The following is a 20,459-nucleotide window of genomic DNA, read 5'->3' as shown; positions in this document are numbered from 1 at the left end:
TTTTTTATACGGACTCCTCTGACTTATAATTGTCATTTTCAAATCGTTTTTTAGAGTTTCGGTTTCCTAAATCCACTTACCGAATATTCACTGATTTAATCTGACCCATTTTATTTTCTAGTTATTTTCTTCTCGATTCAATTCAAGTCTTTCAATAATACATATTTAGCAGACATGATTGAAAACTTTTTACAAGTGAAGTTTTTACGCAGATCTCTCAATTTTGTGTTTTTACGCGAATTTCGTAGCTTAAGCGTTACGTATCCTTTACGTACAAAGCGATTAAGTTTAGAAAAAATTGAAATCTTCCTTAGTTTTTTGTATTATTGAAGTATGTAACTGACAATTCCTATCAAATATACCCGAAATTTCTCCCATCATATACACTCAAAATAACACTCAATATTTGAAATCGACTTTTAAACACCTCAACCTAAACCACAAATTGCTAGTTTTGACCAAAAAAACCAGACCCGAAAATATATCTTGTTATGTTCAAATACGGCCAAAGACAATAGCATTCTGAACACTATCCTATGCCTCTCACGTCTGTTTCATATCTGGAGAAAAGTTATATCAATCCTTGCTTTTCTACGCTAAGGTTTACCTCAATACACACCACAAACTCCAAATCCGTGCAAACAGCATGATACTAAACGGATTGAAGCTCTTCTTAAAACATGACGGGCGCCATTTGCGACACCATATTGCAGTACAACAGCGCAGTAGAAAAAGGTATCTCCAGTGAGGCAATGTCGATCCGTTTATGACTAATCCCGTTGAACACGCGATTCGTTTGCAGCTATTGTACATCCTATTCTATCGGAAAGTCATAACCAAATCCTATCGCATGCTTCGGCAGCAGAAGATTGCCCATGGTTGTAATCGAATTATTGTCACGAAAGCAACTTCTGGACTCACCTGGAGTCGGCCGTTATAACTGACAAAACCTATAAATACCCTTCTCCAGAACCCAGGAATTGAACATTTGTGAAGCATTCTCGAATAGAATCGGTCTCATTTGTTCCGTGCTTCGACAGAATCAAAGCTTCAATCCTGTCGTGGTGCAAGTGTGATTTATTTCGCCAGCTTCGGTTGATTGGTGCTTTGCCTCCGCCAGAACCGAACCGTAACGGTTGCCTATATCAGCACTAGCGCCAGCTTTACAACATCCAGGATGTACCTTCTCAACGACAGTAACGCGATCCTGTTCCCCATGGCCCGAACTAGTGACATACCTAGGATGCTTGGATGGAATCTACCCGCGGAGTATCAGCATCTAGTTCACGAGCACTGGAAAAATTACCCTGCACCGCCCTATCACATGCATCTTCTACTTGCTATGATCTACTTTGTGTTGATGGTTGTTTCCTGCATAGGAAACGGAATTGTAGTGTGGATATTTTCAACGTAAGTACAAAAAAAAAATTAAAAGGATCATACAAGCAAATACGTACCTCCCAGCTGGTCTCGAGGTACGATGCTGGTCTAACAAGCCTCTCGTCGTAGGTTCGAGTCCCGGCTCGGGAGAGACTGTTAGTGTCAGTAGGATCGTAGCGCTTGCCCCGCAATTGTTCTGTACACTTAACAGTTGGTTGCGAAGTCTGTGGATGATAAACAGAAGGTCGGATTCCGTATCAGAATGTAGCACCAAGGCTTTGCTTTACAAGCACATACATTTATATGTGTTGAGTTATTACGTCAATCTATCCATCAATCATCTTATTCCGAAGCTTGACAACGTATTTTTTATCTTACAGATCTAAGTCACTTCGTAATGGATCAAATATGTTCATAGTGAACCTGGCTATTTTCGACTTACTCATGATGCTAGAGATGCCAATGTTTCTAGTCAATGCGGTGTCAGAACGACTGGTTGGTTATGGTAAGGCTTGTTCCGCTTACGCGGTGTTGGGTGCAGTATCTGGCATGGGAGCCGCAATCTCCAATGCTGTTATTGCTTTCGACCGGTACCGCACTATTTCAAACCCACTGGATAACCGTCTCAGCCGAAAGCAAGCCGGAATCTTAGTGGCCATCACTTGGTTTTGGACAACACCATTTACCTTGCTGCCAACGTTCAGAGTTTGGGGTCGCTTTATCCCGGAAGGCTTTTTAACGACATGTTCCTTCGATTATCTGACCGATGACGCAGAAACTCGTGCCTTCGTTTTATCCATTTTCACGTGGGCTTACACTATTCCGATGGTTTTGATTTGCTACTTCTACATGCGACTATTCAGTCATGTTCGCCAGCACGAGGCAATGCTTAAGAACCAAGCACGGAAGATGAATGTTGAATCACTGGCTGCGAACCGTAACACCAAGGCTCAGGCGGTAGAAATCAAAATTGCCAAGGCAGCATTCACCATTTGGTTCCTCTTCGTTTGCGCATGGACACCGTACGCTATCGTCGCGATGACTGGAGCCTTCGGAGATCGGTTAGTGTTACTTAAAATTTCTAGCAAATTAAGCTCTATTTTAAAAAATTCTATTCTACTTTCCTAGAACTCGGCTAACACCTTTCTACACAATGATTCCAGCTATGTGTTGTAAGATTGTGTCGTGTTTAGACCCATGGGTTTATGCCATAAGTCATCCAAGGTACCGCCAGGAACTGGAGCAACGGGTACCGTGGCTAGGCATCAGAGAAGAACCGGACAACGTCAGCAATACGGACAGCAAGAACACGGTTCTAGCAGAGTCCAACGCCAACGGGGAGTAATATGTCAAGCAAAATTGGCTCACCCAGAGTCACAAAGTAAATGTTTGATGACGACTAACGGCTACGAAAAAGGACCTTTATGTGTAATAAATGATATTTTTTATGTGTTATTTTAAAGCAAAACAAGACGCGAAAATAAACAACGCAACGACAGAGCTCTACGTTGATTGGGTTTTATTAGAAAAAGAAAATCTTTATGATTTCACGTCGCAGGTATTATTCATTTTTTCCACGGAGGTTTATCTAGCTAGACATGCGCTCGGTTGTAATTTGATAATATTATCAGAACCTACCAGAAACATTTTTTTTTTGACGAAATAGTTTCGAGCGCTAGGACGAAATAGTTTCTAGGCTAGAAAGCAGGAAAATAAAATGGAATAATATGGATCTGCCCTAACGAACGAACAGAAACAACTTTTCCGAGAAAGGCAAAATTTTTGATGATAAAGTTTAGCAAATATTTGTTTAGATAGTCGACATGGTGGTATAAAAAAACAAGCTTCGCGACAGGAGATACCGATGATTAAGAAATCTTCATTATTTTTCACAAGTTTTATAAATACTGCCACTAGAATACTAACCCAAATACTGCTCGAGTGTTTGATGTATTTAGCGTACCTATCAGTTATATGTTATGTTATTAACTGTTTCTTTTGAATCAAAACGCGTCGAATTCGCCGCCATACAGTTTTTATGGCAACAATTTCTGCCACGAATTTTGCGCGGTTTATTTTAAAATTAACAGATATGCATTGAAAAATACAATTTTACCTTTTAATTGACGTCAGACAAGCCTGAAATTTCATTGCATGAGTTTTAACGATCCTGAGGACTTCTACAGGGCAGTTTATCAGGCCATTCGTTAAACGTTTCATTTGGTTTTTTGATTCGCAGAATCCGTTATTAGCAATCAAATAAAACGTTCCAAATTATTAAAAGTTCAGTCCAGCATTCAAAGTTCTAATAGAGAAACAAATCCTACTTCAACTCTTATTTACTATTTATTCCATGGTCAACATATTAATAGTTCGAAAAACAAATAACAGTACTGAACAAAGTAACATTTAAACTACATGTTAATGAACAGTTTATAAAAACTTAACTCACGTCTGCACTCTCCGAAAATTTTGACGCGTTTTGTTTAACAAGCAAACCTTGTTTTAATATAAGTTACGATTTCCAGTATCGTATTTCGGTATTTAAAAATATGCAAAACAATACGTTATCTTACGTTGCATTCGGCTGAATGCTGCTAGTCGATAGTTGTTGCTTGTTCAAACGTGGATCCCGTGCGCTATGCCTTGGGGAATCGATGCACACAATCTCGGATGAACCCACGTTGAACATCAATTGAATGCGTGGATCCAAGCTATACGTAGGCTCGATAACAAACGATTCTCTAACGCGTTCAAAATTTGGCACTGGAATATCAATCGGAATTAACTGAAATAAAAAAATCTATCAACTTTAAAAATAACACTATTTGCATTACCCTTACACGATAATCGATAGACGGAAATTTTCCGTTGGATGCTTCAATCTCCTGGGCTGGTGTGTAGAAATCAATCATTGATTTAAAAGGCATTTGAAAACGAGTCTGGCTGTCACTGTCGCTGCAGCAAGATTGATTTGCTGAATCTGTTACTGGTGAACCGAATTTTTGAAGGTCAATGTCACCTTCACTTGCCCACCCAATATCACTTTCTTTGCCATTTGTAGCTGAAGAATCGATTTTGCAAACCTGTTCAACGATTCTTTTTACAGATTCTAATTCTTCACTATTAGTTTCATTTTCTTTGCTTAACATTTGTTGGAGTTTATCGGATTCATCGCTTCCGAAAAGATTTCTGTGGCACAAGGAGGCATCAATTACTTTCAAATCACCACTGTCGCCAGCAGATTTATATGCAGGAGTACCCGAGGGTGTCAAAAGAATTCCTTGTTCTTTTTCTAACATTTCCATTTGACTTAAACTGAAACCCAAATTCAGCAAACTTCCTATACGAAGAACTTTTGGTTTAGTAACGTCTCGCAAATCTTCGTCATTTCGATTAGGAGTAGATTTGAACAAACATTTTTTCGAAGACCCATTTTCATCATTGTTAGATGATGATGACGCTATTGTGAAATCGATGGGACTTGTAATAGAAATAGTCGACGGGGTCGAATCGTCGTTCAAAATGGAAAGCAGTTCTTGATCAGTTAGGTCTTGTTTCTCAGTTGACTTAACTATTGTCTCAATAGCTGATCCTTCTTCGAGACCAGGTAAACATTTCTAAGGAAATACCATACCATTGACATTAATCAATTATTTCATAAGTTTTGTTCAACTTACCACTAAATCCGAAAATTTATTGTCAATCTCGGCAGAACTAGTTTGTTCATTGTGAATATTTTTAAAACGTTCAATCTTCTTCAACGTGTTATCGTCGAATCCCAACTCTAAAAGTGTAGTCGAATTCAATGTAAATAATGAATCTTTGCTCCGTACTCCATTATTAGCCAAAGTAACAATCTGCCCGTACGTTAAAATATCTTTCAATTCACTCGCTTGCACTAGTGCTTCCTCAAGTTGCTGTGTTCTAGTGAAAGTTTTGATAGCTTCGCTTAGTAAAGTTGATGAAATAGGATTAGACAAATTATTTTTTGGAAAACTTTTTTTATCCGTTATCAACCCCTCTCGTTCCATCAAAAGCAGCTCACTATGCCGTTCTTCATAGTTTTTCTTAAGAAGTGCCTCTGGAAAGCACGGAAAATGCTGTAAAATATTGGCCGGAGCTGTTTTTATATGATTCCACAGAGCTTCCTCCATATCCGGCTGCAGTGCTGTTCCGTGCCTTAGCTTACAGCGCTTACCATCGCGGCACTTCAATCCAAAATAGTAATACTTGCAAGGAAATTCTGAATGCATATAGCGACAACTAAGTTCGGCGCAATCATCCAAATAGAAGAACCGACAAAGTTTCTTTTGTGGTTCCAATCCTGGGGCACCATCATCATTTAGGTCGCTATCAAGACGTCGTTTGACGGCAGACTGTGAAAAAATTAGGTTACTGGAAATCAAAATTAGATGTTACCAAGCGTTCACCATCTTTGTTTCAACTTCAGGCTGCGATGTTTGAGAATCATTTGAGTGCTTTCCATTTGAATCATGCCCTTTTACATTTAAATCTACACATTTGCTCTCCATTTATGTGCCTAACTTTAAATTTGTTGAAAAACGTTTAAAACAGACCAGAACTAAAAAATTCATCTCATAGGTATTCGACCAGAGATGCCAGGTGTTTTTAAAAAATGTCTGCAACTGCTCGAAAACCCGGAAAAATGTGCTCGAAATCTGAAAAAAATCCATCCGTGATCCGAAAAAAATTCGCTCGCGCAAGCAAAAGTCTGTAAAACTCTGCACACATTTTAAGAAAATCTGCGCAAATATAAGGAGACTCTAAAATAAACTGCAGAAACCGTGGAAAAACTGCAAATATCTGCAAATCAATAAATATCTGCACACGGACTCCAAAAATCTGCGTTTTGCAGACAAATCCGCACATTTGGTATCCCTGTATTCGACTTCTTCTTTTTTTCGATAACGATTTTTTTCGGAGATGCCAGATGTTTTCGAATAATGTCTGTAACTGCTCGAAAAACCGGAAAAAACCGAAAAAACTGCTGAAATCTGAAAAAAATCTACCCGTGATCAGGGTACACACAAAAATATAAATACCCAAATATGCGTATTTTTGACGCAAATCAGCCCTTCTGTGCGGTAAGGGTTTCCTTTCACAAAAAACTTAGAAAGCATCAAAGTATTTCCAAGAAAAAGAAAAAGCAACACCCGCAACCAAGCATGGAAAATATCACTCACTAACATAAATTTAGGTAACTGGGATCTTTTAATCGAAGTATCGTTACCATTCATCCACACTCGCATACAAGTTTTCCAAATGAACCACGGGGATAACTTTTTATTTGTTCTCCGCATGTCAACAACAAGAATCGAAAACGATGGAAACTAATCAACAACTGCTCGTATCCCAGCTCATTTCAGTCAATTTGGATAGCGTGATTGTTCCCGAAAGAATCATATGCGAGTCAAATTTTTGTATCATAATGGTTTTTAGATTTCGTTAAACTTTATGAGATTTGTATTGAATAATGGAGGTGCTTATGATGAGATCGTTTCTTTTATAATCTGTTAAGGTGTCTCTGATCTTTACTAACAAAATTTTCATACACAGTGATATAGGATATTAAACCTTTCAAATAACTTTAAATTGAGAACCGTTTGTGAGAAATTTTTTACATTTAATAACACTAAAGTCAGCAAAGCTGTGTGTTTAAATCTATGTTTAGCGCAATTTCAATGTAGCACATGGGTGAAAATGTGATATAAAATTTTTAATGTGTTATATGAAAACAATAATAATATTGTGTAAGGATGTTTATGAGTCCGGAAACTATGACCATCAGCTTTCCGCATATGAAAATATTGTAATTGTGTGTTACAGATGAAAAGAGCCGAAATCGTTCACGCCGTATGAGTTGTTAGCGACGAGCCACTCAATCGCCCTTTTTGTTTCCAATTTTATCAAGTCTGTTTTCCCATGTGCAAACTTACCTCTCAATAAATGAAAAGAATTATTTGTGTCGCTTTTTCGCCTCGAAAAAATTGAAAAAAATATGTTTCTATTTATAACTTATTCAACTACCATAAAGTAATTTAATTACAAAACTAAATTGGTTTGGTTTGGTTTTGACCAAACAATTTTGATATAGGAGATTTCTTCATTATCATAAAAGTTCAACTTTGGCCTTATAGTCAAACATTGGATAATAGTGTTTATTGTTCCCTATTAGTTAAGGAATTTTTTTTATTCATATTCCTCGCATATCGTTCGGGTTATTTGAGGCAGCAAGTCCGGATTGAGCTTCAGTAACAGCGAATTAGCTACTGATTCGGCCGACAAATTCATCCTCTTATCAGTCAGCATTAACTTAAGAGCACTGAACCCGCGTTCCACTGAAACTTGTGTTGCTGAACTGGATAACACTATCATTGCAAGTTTTTAGAGCTCTGGATTGGTAATTTTTTGAGCTTCCCAGTAACTGAGCAGATCGAAGTGCTTTTCTGGATCCTTACTATTAGATGGTCCTGAAGTTATTGTTTCGAGGTACCTTTTCCCTCATCTCCAGTTTTTGACGTAGGACTACGTCTAACCGCACTATATCGAGATGCATTCTGCGAAAAATAAAACCCAAGGTGTAACGTCGGAATGAAAGATTTCAAACGTTAATACTGATGTAACCACATGATGGATCACAATAATCAATATGTCGTTGGATTGATAGAATGATGGACAATTTTGTGATTCTTCAATTTTCATTATCACTTCATTGTTAAACAGTGAAAATTGAATAAAAGTTTCAAGGTCGAATTTTCACCAACAATGTACCAATCATATGCGAGCACGCCTGGCACAGACTTCATGAATAGACACCAACTGCCTGCTGTGATACCCTGTATAGCAGTGGCAAAAAAAACATTTGACAGAATCTCCCCGTCCCAATAGGTCAAATAATGTTAGCTTCCATGAGCCTAGACTATTTTGATGTCTTGAAGGTGAAGCTTCTTCGGAAAGTTCGTAACCACCTCCACTATCAGACAGTATTACGTTTTGCTGTTAATAAATATGTTAATGATAATAAAACTGATGTCTTGAAGGAGAATATGATGGCACAGGCAACAGTACTGCGCCGAGCAATGACGAACAGAGCGCTGGTTACTTGTCGTCTAGCAGTGCAGAAAAACTCGAAATTCATTTTTGTGCAGTCAAGCCAATTGAAAACTACATTGCCGCTGTTGACACACAGTGGGGCGTGGAACACAATCGAATTGCCGTTTGAATTGTCTTCTTCTTCTTCTTCTTCTTCTTCCAAAAGAAACCAAATTTAGGGGGAAAATTTGGATCTAGAGCTCTATAGCAATATTTTAGAGAAAAACTTTCTTTTACAAAGTTGTTACATATGATAAAGCGCTAATTGATAAAGTATCAAAAATTAGGGTGACCAAAATTTTTGATGCTATCAACTATCTAACTTTTTTATTTTTGTAGATAGAAATCCCTGTTCTACAATTTTATAGCTCCAATAATTTTAAGCAACTTTGTAAAAAAAAATTTTTCTCTAAAACATTGCTTTAGAGCTCTAGACCCAAATTTCCCCCGAAATTCGGTTTCTGGACCATTATGAATGTTAAACAGAATATTTTTTCTTCTAAGATAGAGTGCTGTAAAGAAATAATCAAAATACAGACCCCGTTAGATTTTGGCAACACGCCAGAATTTTTTCTGTTGCCAAGATCGAACCATGTCAATAATGAACGGTTCTTTTTTCATGACTTTTTTGACTATTTGAATGGGAAAGACTACCTTAACCGTAGAAATGGTCAACAATAAACTAGTTTTAGTTCCAAGGCGTTTGAGGTGTCTCTTGATGAATTTGGACTGACGACCTAGATACTTGATATTACCACCCGAACCAAAAATACCTTCCTTTTGGAAGATGTTGAGCTTAAATTGATTAAAATAAATCAAGCAAACTACAAAAGTAAAACGAGCTTAAAATCAAACATAGCTTCAAAATAAAAATATAAAATTATTGTAGTCCTACGTCAACTATGTGGTCGTGTCTTGGATACCACCCTCCTACTATTTTAATTATTGAATGAATGACATATGGTTTGTAACGGCCGTATTAATTGACGGATCTTCGTTGAAAAAATCTGCCAATATTTTTTCTAGTTCATCTTGAGTATCAGGTGCGGTGGGTTCATATACTGTTTGATCAACACGTCGATGTATTTTAAGATGAAAATCCTGAAAATAAATGAATATATATATATATATATATATATATATATATATATATATATATATATATATATATATATATATATATATATATATATATTGATCGATTTAATACCAAGTTTATAGGTTCCGTTTTAGAAAGTTGATTGGTTTTGTGGTTCATAAAAAACACGGTGTTTTTACTATATAAGCTTGTAAACGATTGTTGTCATTACCATGTTTTAACAACGTGTTTTGTTTTTGAATCTACCACGACAATAATTTTACCATGAAAAACATTGTCAGTGACTTTTAAATGTATGGGGAAAATGCCTGAAAAAATGCTGTTAAGATACATAACGACCCCCCTTTTTCATTGTAAAAATGGCAAAAACGATGTTTTTTATTGTTCTGGACAATGATATTTAATGTAAAATTGATGTATCTTCAATGAAAAACATAGTTAAATTATGGTATAACTATGTACAGTTACAGCAATTTTTAAGGTTTTTTTAATGTTTTGTCAATGTTATTTTTTTTTCGGGTAGTGAAATCTGCAATTAATGTGTAACAGAAAATATTTGAAACTTTGGTATGCTGTTATTAAAATGCAGGTCGATGAAGCATAAATTCAACTCGCTCACCAATTTCTGGATAGGTTTTACAAAAAATGGTTTCTGCGTCAATAGCGACTTCAGCATTGCGAAGGTGCTATTCCAACGAGTTTTGTTATTAAGTGGTGGTAAATGAGCATCGTGCGGTTTCGTAAATTTGTAGTACTCTCGCTGGCGCAATTTCACTACTATTTTTTGAATGTTAAATATTCGTTTCTCGTATGGTTTTATTACGTCCCAAACAGCAAGTTGCGCTGTGTGGGCAGCGCATCGTACACTATCCAAAATCATCACCATTGTTACGTCAAAAGCGTCATCCGGCATGGTAGTTGTCTCTGGTGTTGTAGTTTCCCCATCTCTTCCATTCGAAAAATCATCAAACTCGTACTCATCATCTGAATTTTCTTCCTCGTTAAAAACAAAGTCTCGTTAATACTATCATCATCTGGTTGCTCTTCGGAATCATAATCTTTTTCTTCTGCTTGACAGACTTCAGCGAAACACGAATCGTAAGTTGTAACATCAGCTGCCTCGAAAATCTTTTTCATTTCTTTCACTGAAGCCATCATGTTCGCCCCATTATCATGAGTGATAGGGTAAATTTGATTAAGATTGACATTATAATCTTTCAAGACACCCTCGATAAGCACTTTAAGAAGCTCTTTCGTTTGGCTCTCCAGAGTTTCCTTGATAGCTATAAATTACAAATTCAAAAAACATAAATATATACAGACTATTTGTATTAATTCCTACCCAGGTTACGGACAACGATTTTGTTATCCACGATCGTTCTTACGTTGATGCCAATGAAGTGTCGGTTTCCCCTGGTTGCTCCATCAATTTCAAGTGTTATCAAATCTCGTCTTTGTAATTCTTGTACAATGAGGTTTCTAGCTCTATCCGCACACTTGTCAACCAACTCAGCCACACTTTTTAGGTTAAAAACAATTCCGGCAGCTTTGTAAAGCGGTTCTAGAAGGGTCCTGAAACCAACCATCTCCGGAAAAGAATATGGAAGGTGGTTGACAGTAGCCAGTTGGACCGTACCAAGAATGATTGTTTCTTTCGTTATATTCACTTGTAGTTTTTTGCTTTCTTTTTTGGGGGTTCATCATTTTTGATAGGCAAGGGTAGTTGCAACGCCCCAAAAACGTTTGAATGTTGAGTGTAAATATGGCGTTTGAAGTTTCCTGGTACAAATTTCTCTTGCACATATCTATAACTCTCTTAGGCCGCACAAACATATTTTCCATTTTCATTTACTTCGATGACTTGCATCAAAGTATTTATTTGTGAATGACTTCTTTTCATTCTGTAATAAAAATAATAATACCTAAGTGTTTTCTTCTTTTTGGTGTACATTAATACTGACTTGATCTAATGAATGAAGAAAACAGGAGTGTAAACTTAAAAAAGATTACCGGAAACATAAAAGAAAACAGCTGAAAAACCACGAATCAGCATTCACCGAACAGCGTTTGAAACTATCGTTGCGATCCAATGATTGCACTCACAAACGATAATTTTCTTGACAGGTAACTATGCAGTGAACGTCTTGCATGAAAGAAATCAACCGTGAACAGAACCGTGCATGAACTCTGACAAATGCATTTTTCATATTTATATATCGACCTTTTGATTGAATATAAACCATTTCCATGAAGGCAGTTTACTGTGATTAAAAGCTTACATGATTCAGATTTGTGGAAGATAACAGAGTGAAGCTTTTGTGATGCGATTTTTTCCATGCTTGCCCGCAACTAGAGATACTTATGTCGAATTCGTTTTTACGGCACGACTATGCCGTCCCGGACTACACTTTGCAGCTGAAAAAAAAAACACTTTCCGAGCAGTTGCAATGGTGTGCATAATACCAGAGGTGGCTGTCACTTTTCTTTTGGTCATTATCGCAATTGTCTTTTTATCGCGCTTGTGCTACTGTACGAAAAATTTGCCAATTTACTGAAAATGACAAAAAAAAAAAAACAAAATATAATAAATAAAATCCAACCTGATGTTCGACACGCGAGAAACGATAATCAAAGTAAACCGATTTTGCCACATTTTTTTTTATTTTGACACATACGTGTGAATGTGTTGGTGTCTTCAAAACTGCACTCGGTTTCTTTCGCGGACTGTCCGAGACAGAAAAAGGGTAGTCCGGGATAGTTCGGAAAATGAAAAAAAAAACAGCTCTAGCACAAAGCGTAGTCCGCGGAGTAGCTACACCGCAAAAACGAAAACGACATTAGAGAGAGAGAAAGATAAGCGATGAAATAAAACTGCCAATATGGCAACTAGGTTTCACATGCCAGAGGTGCCAGATTTCTTCTCAAAGCGCAATATGGACTAACTTTTTATTTGACGCGTATAACTGATGGTGACGGTGGAAGTCCTGAGAAATAATAAAGTGCATGACAAAAACCGTGAAGGTGTTAAATTTTATGTTTATGTCTAATTTGATATACTTTCACCATAATTGATCATTATTTTGTTGACCATACAAAAAGAATGTGAACCACCAGTTGAAAATCACTATGATGCAGCAGATTTGGAGCATTCTCAATTCATTGTTTAGCAATAGAACATGAAATACGTGTAAAGAAAAATGTAACGTTTATTGTACCTGATTGCAATATCTTTCAATGTGTTACTTTCCTTGCTCGTTTGTTTACAAGGTGTTAGAACTTTTTTCCATAGACCATTTTACAACCTGACAGGTGTCACGGATCCTGCTGATATTAATGTTGCTTTTACGTGCGTTATGTCAGCGGTTCCGAGCTTACTGTCAAAATTTCATTAATGAATTGAGCTCAGGAACGTCTCGTAAAATGGTCTATTCACCGTTTAGTGATAGAAGTGAAAATGAATGGAAATGAATGCGATAGAAGTGAAAATGATGCGAGTGTGAAAAAGATCGGAGAAGAGTAATTTGAGCAACACACTTTTCGCTGGAGCCGAAAATTTCACAAGTCCAGGTAAACCATGTAAACAAATCCGCGACAACTTTCAAATCTCTTTGTTCTTCTTTTTCTGTGACGTCACCGTGCAATTCGCTCTGACGGAGTTACGGTGCTGCCACCTTCAATTTGTTTACTCTACGAGTGCAGAGGATAAGTATTTCTTCAAGGATGAATGTGACAGTAACCATTTTGGTAATTGGGTTGTTTAGCTATATCAGTTTTGATATCATCTGAAAGATTTGCATTTTCTAAGTAATATGTGATTTAAAAAAATTTCTATCGTTGTCCTTCGCTTTTTAAATCACGATTTAAAACTGCTCGAAATCGTTATAGAGTTCTCCAGGTGCGTTTGTGTTAGTGCGATGTTTTCGATTTATTTTTTGTTAGCTGTAAGAATTTTTTGTCACCTGTGAGAACTGTCATCTAAAAGAGAGCATAAAAACTACCGAGTTTGATTCACACTCTTACAAATTTCAATATACAGTGTGAAGTTGGCCGTGCCGTAGTGTTTGTGTGTTTTCGCTTGGAGAACTCTATAATGACAGTTCGCCCACATACACGCTCGTAAATAATAACTCATGAACTGAGCAACTCTGACTCAGTTTAGAACGATGTTCGTAGACGTCAAAAAATGAGTAGAAGTCCTTTTTGATTTTGAGTAACTTTGACTCACTTTTTGGGTTCCCTTCATATAGCTACTTTCTGAGTAACGTCGCATATGACGACGTCCATTTTGAAAGGTGATTATGATGTGCTTCAGTTTGTAACATATGTTTTTTAATTGTGTGCGCCTCAGAAGGCATTCTAACTGTTTACTTTTATTACAAGGTAATTATTGCTGAACATGTGGTGTCGTTTATTGGCCGTGACGGATTTCTAGCCAGTAATGAAACTGAACTGTACCCAAAAAAATGAGTAATTTCGTACTCAAATTTTGAGTAATAATGACTCATTTTGAAGACGCCTAGCGTTACTCAGTTTTGAGTATTTGTGGAGTTACTCAATTTAAGAGTTGTTCCACTTTTTACGAAACTGCGTCAAATGTTACTCATTTTAGAGTTATTATTTACGAGCGTGTATACATAAGACATACGTAAAGCCTGTAGTAAGCCTGTAGTACACTCTTTGACCGAGCGTCAAATATTTGTCACTTTTTGACAGATAAAAATTTGGTCAAAGATAATTATTTGTCGCTCTCCAATTTTAACATGGGGCAAACACGGGCAAACAACAACCATGATTACAAATAAATTTGACCATTATGTCAGAAGGTCAAATATTTGACCATTAGACAAAGAGTGTACTACAGGCTGTACACTCTTTGTCTAATGGTCAAATATTTGACCTTCTGACATAATGGTCAAATTTATTTGACATCATGGTTGTTGTTTGCCCCATGTTAAAATTGGAGAGTGACAAATAATTATCTTTGACCAAATTTTTATCTGTCAAAAAGTGAAAAATATATGACGCTCGGTCAAAGAGTGTACTACAGGCTTAAAGCATAGACTAAAGAGACATAGATATCCAAGTTGGGCTTCGCTGCATATAATCTCAAAGCAACACTATGAACTTGCCATCTGTAGGCCGTTGGGTGAACTAAAGCATATCCACTCGGAAAAATATCATGGTACTCCTTATCATTTCAGTGGTGAGCTTGACCATATTCTCACACCCAGAAAAATATCATGTTACTTTCAATCAGATTTGTACGGCGGTTTTCAATCGAATTTACAATATAATCTAGATGATTTGCGATTTCAATTTATTACAGTAACACTGCAAAGAAACCTCGCGTAATTTTACAAATTAGCATGAGTCTCAAAATGTAAAAATCTCATAGATACTCTCATCGAATTGTCGAAGGTGACAAAAAGAAAAAAAAGCTTCACATTCACTTAAATTATTATAACATTGTTTATGTTGTACTTCACGTTCGTGAATTTTGACGAAATAAGTTATGCTATGCCTTGCTACTCGTTGTAAGTGAATTTTGAGGATATTAAGAGACATATATAACAACGATTTTCAACGCAGGAATGTAAAACCTTAGTTAAAAATAGCGTTTAGCGGTATTCACAAAAATAAATATTGTATCGTTTTTAAATAGAACTTAAAAGGATGAGTAAAAATTTCCAAATTTGATTTCTTTGCAAATATTATTTAATCGATTCAAACATTCAAGCAAAGAATAGTGAAATTGATAATGAATGAGATCACAAAAAATAATCTGCAAAGGAAGCTACAAACCAAATAGGAGAACATTCTACAGCATTATTTGACGGCTGAGGCAGAATTATTAACCCAACCAGTTCCGCAAAGGGATTAGGGCTGTGTAGCGGTTCTCAATCGGCTATCAAAATTGGTACAAACAACAACTTCATACATTTTGCTCGCAACACCTTTATATAACGGTGCCATCTGATGACCTTAAAACTGTGATTATTAGCAAAATCGATTTATCATGCTCAATCCGCTAGATGAAAACGAAAACAAGATGGCAATACCGTTTAAGCACAGACTAACAGACATAACACTTCGAACAAATTTTCAATAAAATCATCGTTTGGATGATTGCAGTACTTCACGTTAGTAACACTAGCACCATCTGCTGTTTTATTCGCGCTGCGTCATGTATTTCGACATCAGCGCCAGCGTTACTGAATGTGTCAAATGGGGAACTACAAAATATGTATGAGATTGCATGACAGCGCCCCGGACGACGTTTTCGCGCGATGACTGTTATTCGATTGAAAATTTGAAATGAACGTTTTTTGCGGCGATGGAGCTAGGTTCCAGTGTTACGTCTGTTAGTCTGTGGTTTAAGGTTATTGAAAATTAGATGACAGGACCATACAATGATATTGGAAAACATGCTTCACCTTCACCACCTTGTCGTCATCACCAAATTAACAGTATATAAATTAGTTCAATTTTCGTTCACGCGCAGCGAAACTCGTGTCCACTGCATACTGCAAGAGTAACGTATTGTGTACTAGTCATCTTTGCTTATGCTTAAAAACATTTTGTTGAAACGACTATGAACGATTAGTCATACTATCATCAAAATAAATAATTCATATCATGGTCATCTCATACATTGACATTTATTTTAGTCCTGTTGTAATCAGCGAAGGAAAAAAATCACCTCTAGCGATTAATGAATACATATAAAACAAGCCTAGGATGCGTTGATATCGTCGTCAGTATGCGAAAAACAAAGTATCGGTGCTGGTGCTTTACAATATATTTCTATTCATTAGTGTACACCACAATACGTGGTTCTCAATGTGCACAACTCGGTATATGAAGTTATTCGTCTCTGTTACAGAGAGCGATCAGAACTTGTTATATCCTTATTCTTTTGACTCATGAGTAAAATTTTTTGTCAGAAAAAGAAAGAAAATGACAGTGTATGCTCTCCTACTCTCGCTTAAACTCAACCGCTGCCGAAGTAGTTCCTTCCCCCACACATTCCTCTCACCGCACCACACCTCTGCTGCTGTTCAGGCGACATGATTTTCTCCTGTTGCTATCCTTTATTCCCGTAACTACCGGCCTATGGAGAGATAAACGCAACGATCGAATCGCTTCTCGGAGCTGATGTAGTCTAGTCATGTGTTTGTTTTCTCCCAGAAACCTATGCACCCTATCATCATTTCATTATTGGTTGAGAGGATTCGAGTTTAGTCCCGGCCTGTACACATCGTGAAGTGCACATATGATGAATAAACGACGATTGCATCATATTCGTTTCGTTTCCATCACTGTGTAATAAATCATTATTATTATCTAGATTATATAGATTAGTCTGTTAAAAACACCGCACAAATCTGACTAAGCCTAAAATAATAGCAATTACCTTAACATTTTTCTGTGTGTGCTCATTAAATGTAGTTCACCCAACCGCCATCATCCTCGGAGGGGCGCCACATTTTTGTTGCCCGTATTGTTGGTTGAGTTAGATATCTATGTTTCAATAATCTAAGCTTAAAGCCTGTAGTACACTCTTTGTCTAATGGTCAAATATTTGACCTTCTGACATAAAGGTCAAATATATTTGACATCATGGTTGTTGTTTGCCCGTGTTTGCCCCATGTTAAAATTGGAGAGTGACAAATAATTATCTTTGACCAAATTTTTATCTGTCAAAAAGTGACAAATATTTGACGCTCGGTCAAAGAGTGTACTACAGGCTTAACACTGGCGTTTTTTTTTCTGGCACACGTTGCCCCATAGCAATGAGGTATACAAAGGTGAGGAAGAAGAGAACGAAGACAGTAACGAAAAAGAGGTAAACAGAAGCACGTGTTGAGGTCGTGACGTAGATCTGCAAAAACAAGAAAAAGCCATTCGGAATTGTTTTCCGCATTGTTTAACGACGCAGGTAGACATTTTCAGCCGTAAACTGTGATAACTTTCTTGAAAAAAAATTACCGAACATTGTTTTTTGACTTCTACGTCATCAAAGCAAAGCAAAGCCTTGGTGCTACATTCCGATTCGGAACTTGATCTTCTGTTTACTATACACAGACTTCGCAGCCAACCGTTAAGTGTACAGGACAATTTCGGGGCTAGCGCTACGATCCTACTGACACTAACAGCAAAAACATCATATTAAGAAGACTGGCATCTCTGGATCGATCCCATACAAATGACGAGCGTCAAATCAAACAGCGCACTCCACCTAATAAAGGTGGAAGTTTGCTATGAAAGTGCTGGTAATTACATCGCTGCGAAGACAGAATGAGAATGTGCGTATGTGGTGGTCCAGCCTGCGCGTTCGATTTGCATTCGCATCGCCAGCACACACACTAGCATGCGTCAGTTCCACTTTTACTCAAAAGACTGCGATGCCAAAACTGTCGCTCAATCTCAGGCAGAGTTCCCAGTCTTCTTGATATGGTGTTTTTGCTAACAGTCTCTCCCGAGTCAAGACTCGAACCTACTATGACTGGCTTGTTAGGCCAGCATCGTACCTCGAGATCAGCTGGGGAGGCCTACTTCTACGTCATCACTGTTAACAAAAAAGAAGCCCTTTAAACCCGAGACTCAAACCATCTCCGTACCTTTCTATATTTCATTGGCCCCATAGTACTTCGTACCTAGGACAGGACGTGACAAGTGGCTTCTAGTTATTCTTCTTTTCGTTCAAAATAGCCCCCATAGAACATTTCAATTTTCCGGCACGAGGCTTGCCAGTGTCGCCGAAATATTTAATAAAAGGAATTTCAATACTTAGGATTTTTCAAGTTCTGGGTTACAATTATAATTAGTTACTTGATAATGGTTACTCAATGAATCTTGAATTGATTTGAAGATATATTTTGGATTTATTTGAACTAGTCATAAGTCTTGCTTTTCTTGAATTAAATCTGCAATCGTTCATCATAAGTAGTTTAAAAAACATGATAAATATTTCGAATGTTAATTTCCACAGATCCGGTGTGTGAAAATGTTTCGAAAAGTTGTTGAACGAAACACAATTCATCCACTTGGTTAGCAGAAACAGTGTGAACCAAAAATATTGAAAGTTTTAGCAGCACGGCCAACCATACCGACTAACAATAAAACTTAACAGTGCGCTGAATAAAATCGACCAATCAGAGAGATCTTTCACTTTGACAGAACTTTGGGTGATTTTTGGTTTCTCTTGTCACATCCTGTCCTAGCTTCGTACCTAGGACAGGACGTGACAAGTCGCTCCTAGTTATTCTTCTTTTCGCTTTAAATAGCCCTCATAAAACATTTTAATTTTTCGGCACGACGCTTGCCAGTGTCGCCAAAAATATTTAATAAAGGAAATTTCAATACCTAAGATTTCAAGTTCTGGGTTACAATTATAATTAGTTACTTGATAAAGGTTACTCAATGAATCCGGTGTATGAAAATGTTTCGAAAAGTTGTTGAACGAAACACAGTTCATTCACTTGGTATGCAGAAATAGTGTAAACCAAAAATATCGAAAGTTTTTGCAGCACGGCCAACCATACCGACTAATAATAAAACGCAACAGTGCGCTCAATGGGTGATTTTTGGTTTCTCTTGTCACATCCTGTCCTAGCTCCGTACCTCGTCCTGTCCAACTGCTCGACAAATAATGAACAAAATGAATTTTCTTTTTCTCGGCTCTATCGAGCCCCAGAGAAAATCCCATATGGAACTGTCAAAAAGTTATTTACAAAATCAATGCAGCGTTTTTCGAGTAGGAACGAGACAAATGCAGGGCTGCGCAGGTACACTGCCTTCGAAAACAACTCAAACAGCGATTTTATTCAGAGCGTGGTACCATTCGAGTAGTACATTTTATACCAATTTTTTTGGAAAATTTCTTCCAGAGTGTTACGTATGTCTTATGGGTCTTGTGTATGTGGTTCGCCCATATACCAACTGTCATTGTAGCGATTTGGAGCGAATTTTTATTCTTTATTTAAAAATCGAAGGATAATGATATTGAGTTTAAAAAAATCACGTTTTACTCAGAAAATTAAACTCTTTCAGATGATATATAAAAATCGGAAATCCGTGAATAGCTAAACAACCCGATTCCCCCTAAAATTCGCTTACTGACAGATCAATGTGTGGGAAGGAGGTGATTTAATTGGTCCTGACACAAGTAAAAGAGATTTTTAAGGCTGTTCGCACCTACGCGAACTCTCATATGCAATTGTCAATTTATGTGTGAAAACAAAGGCAAAAATTTTTCCGTCCTTCACTTTCGCAAGTAAGAACCAAACCAATATCAACAGAGTCATCAGGGCCAATTCCGTCAGGGCGATTGATCTACTGACCAGGGGGGATTTACCGCTGTCAAATTTCATATATGTGTGCGTTATCGCAGATCAACTCTGGTCCATGAAGTTTGTTGGTCCATGACGTTTGATAAATTACCAATGTGACGATAATCCATCACCAATTTTCGTTAAAAACTTGTTGCTGTCCCAAAATTTCACTACGGAACGCATTATTAATAAAAGTTTTCCGCTATTTCTCGAGTTTTGTTAAAAGAAAATGTTCCATTTTACTTCGATCAAAACGACAAAAACTAAAACATACAGACGCCTTGTTGCCAAATGTGCTGGTCACGGTTTCACGATATTTGACAGATAGATTCCCCCTGCTACTGACAGACATCTCAAACACTGGTAAAAAAGTGCTGTAAAGAATAGCACCCGATACACGTTCAGCTGGGGATAGTAAAATGTTCATAATGGGGTCCTAAAGTTTTAAACGGTTTTCTGATTTTTATATATCAGCTGAAAGAGTGCAATTTTCTGAGCTATCCTTAGCTCTGTTCGCTGTCGTAATCTAT

General features: G+C 37.2%; 2 protein-coding genes and 1 pseudogene across 2 annotated transcripts; 1 reads left to right on the top strand and 2 right to left on the bottom strand.

Annotated features, from left to right (window-relative positions):
• Positions 1-970: 970 nt before the first annotated feature.
• Positions 971-2,886, top strand: LOC129730444 (opsin-3). The gene is made up of 3 exons (XM_055689773.1): positions 971-1,410; positions 1,761-2,441; positions 2,509-2,886. Exons 1-3 carry the CDS (start codon positions 1,178-1,180, stop codon positions 2,723-2,725), a joined length of 1,131 nt encoding a protein of 376 aa, XP_055545748.1. The 5' UTR covers positions 971-1,177; the 3' UTR covers positions 2,726-2,886.
• Positions 2,887-3,707: 821 nt separating this feature from the next.
• LOC129730443 (uncharacterized) lies at positions 3,708-6,007 on the bottom strand. The gene is made up of 4 exons (XM_055689772.1): positions 5,814-6,007; positions 5,061-5,759; positions 4,224-5,000; positions 3,708-4,168 (listed from the first exon to the last, which is right to left on the bottom strand). The coding sequence occupies exons 1-4, from the start codon at positions 5,913-5,915 to the stop codon at positions 3,953-3,955; spliced, it is 1,794 nt and encodes a 597-aa protein (XP_055545747.1). The 5' UTR covers positions 5,916-6,007; the 3' UTR covers positions 3,708-3,952.
• A 1,586-nt stretch (positions 6,008-7,593) lies between these two features.
• LOC129728489 (uncharacterized) lies at positions 7,594-11,495 on the bottom strand (annotated as a pseudogene).
• Positions 11,496-20,459: the final 8,964 nt, after the last annotated feature.

This window comes from Wyeomyia smithii, chromosome 3 (assembly GCF_029784165.1).
Source record: "Wyeomyia smithii strain HCP4-BCI-WySm-NY-G18 chromosome 3, ASM2978416v1, whole genome shotgun sequence".
NCBI classification, from domain to species: Eukaryota; Metazoa; Arthropoda; class Insecta; order Diptera; family Culicidae; genus Wyeomyia; species Wyeomyia smithii.
Note: the sequence above shows the minus strand (reverse complement) of the source record. Positions and strands in the feature narration are given on the sequence as shown.

Bases quoted from the DNA above. Each gene is read 5' to 3' on its own strand.
- LOC129730443 (XM_055689772.1), bottom strand. From the start codon at position 5,915: ATGGAGAGCAAATGTGTAGATTTAAATGTAAAAGGGCATGATTCAAAT. The intron at 5,001-5,060 runs GTAAGTTGAACA...GTATTTCCTTAG, and splicing joins ATAAATTTTCGGATTTAGTG to AAATGTTTACCTGGTCTCGA. The intron at 4,169-4,223 runs GTAAGGGTAATG...TTTTTATTTCAG, and splicing joins TTCCGTCTATCGATTATCGT to TTAATTCCGATTGATATTCC.
- LOC129730444 (XM_055689773.1), top strand. From the start codon at position 1,178: ATGTACCTTCTCAACGACAGTAACGCGATCCTGTTCCCCATGGCCCGA. The intron at 1,411-1,760 runs GTAAGTACAAAA...TTTATCTTACAG, and splicing joins GTAGTGTGGATATTTTCAAC to ATCTAAGTCACTTCGTAATG. The intron at 2,442-2,508 runs GTTAGTGTTACT...CTACTTTCCTAG, and splicing joins ACTGGAGCCTTCGGAGATCG to AACTCGGCTAACACCTTTCT.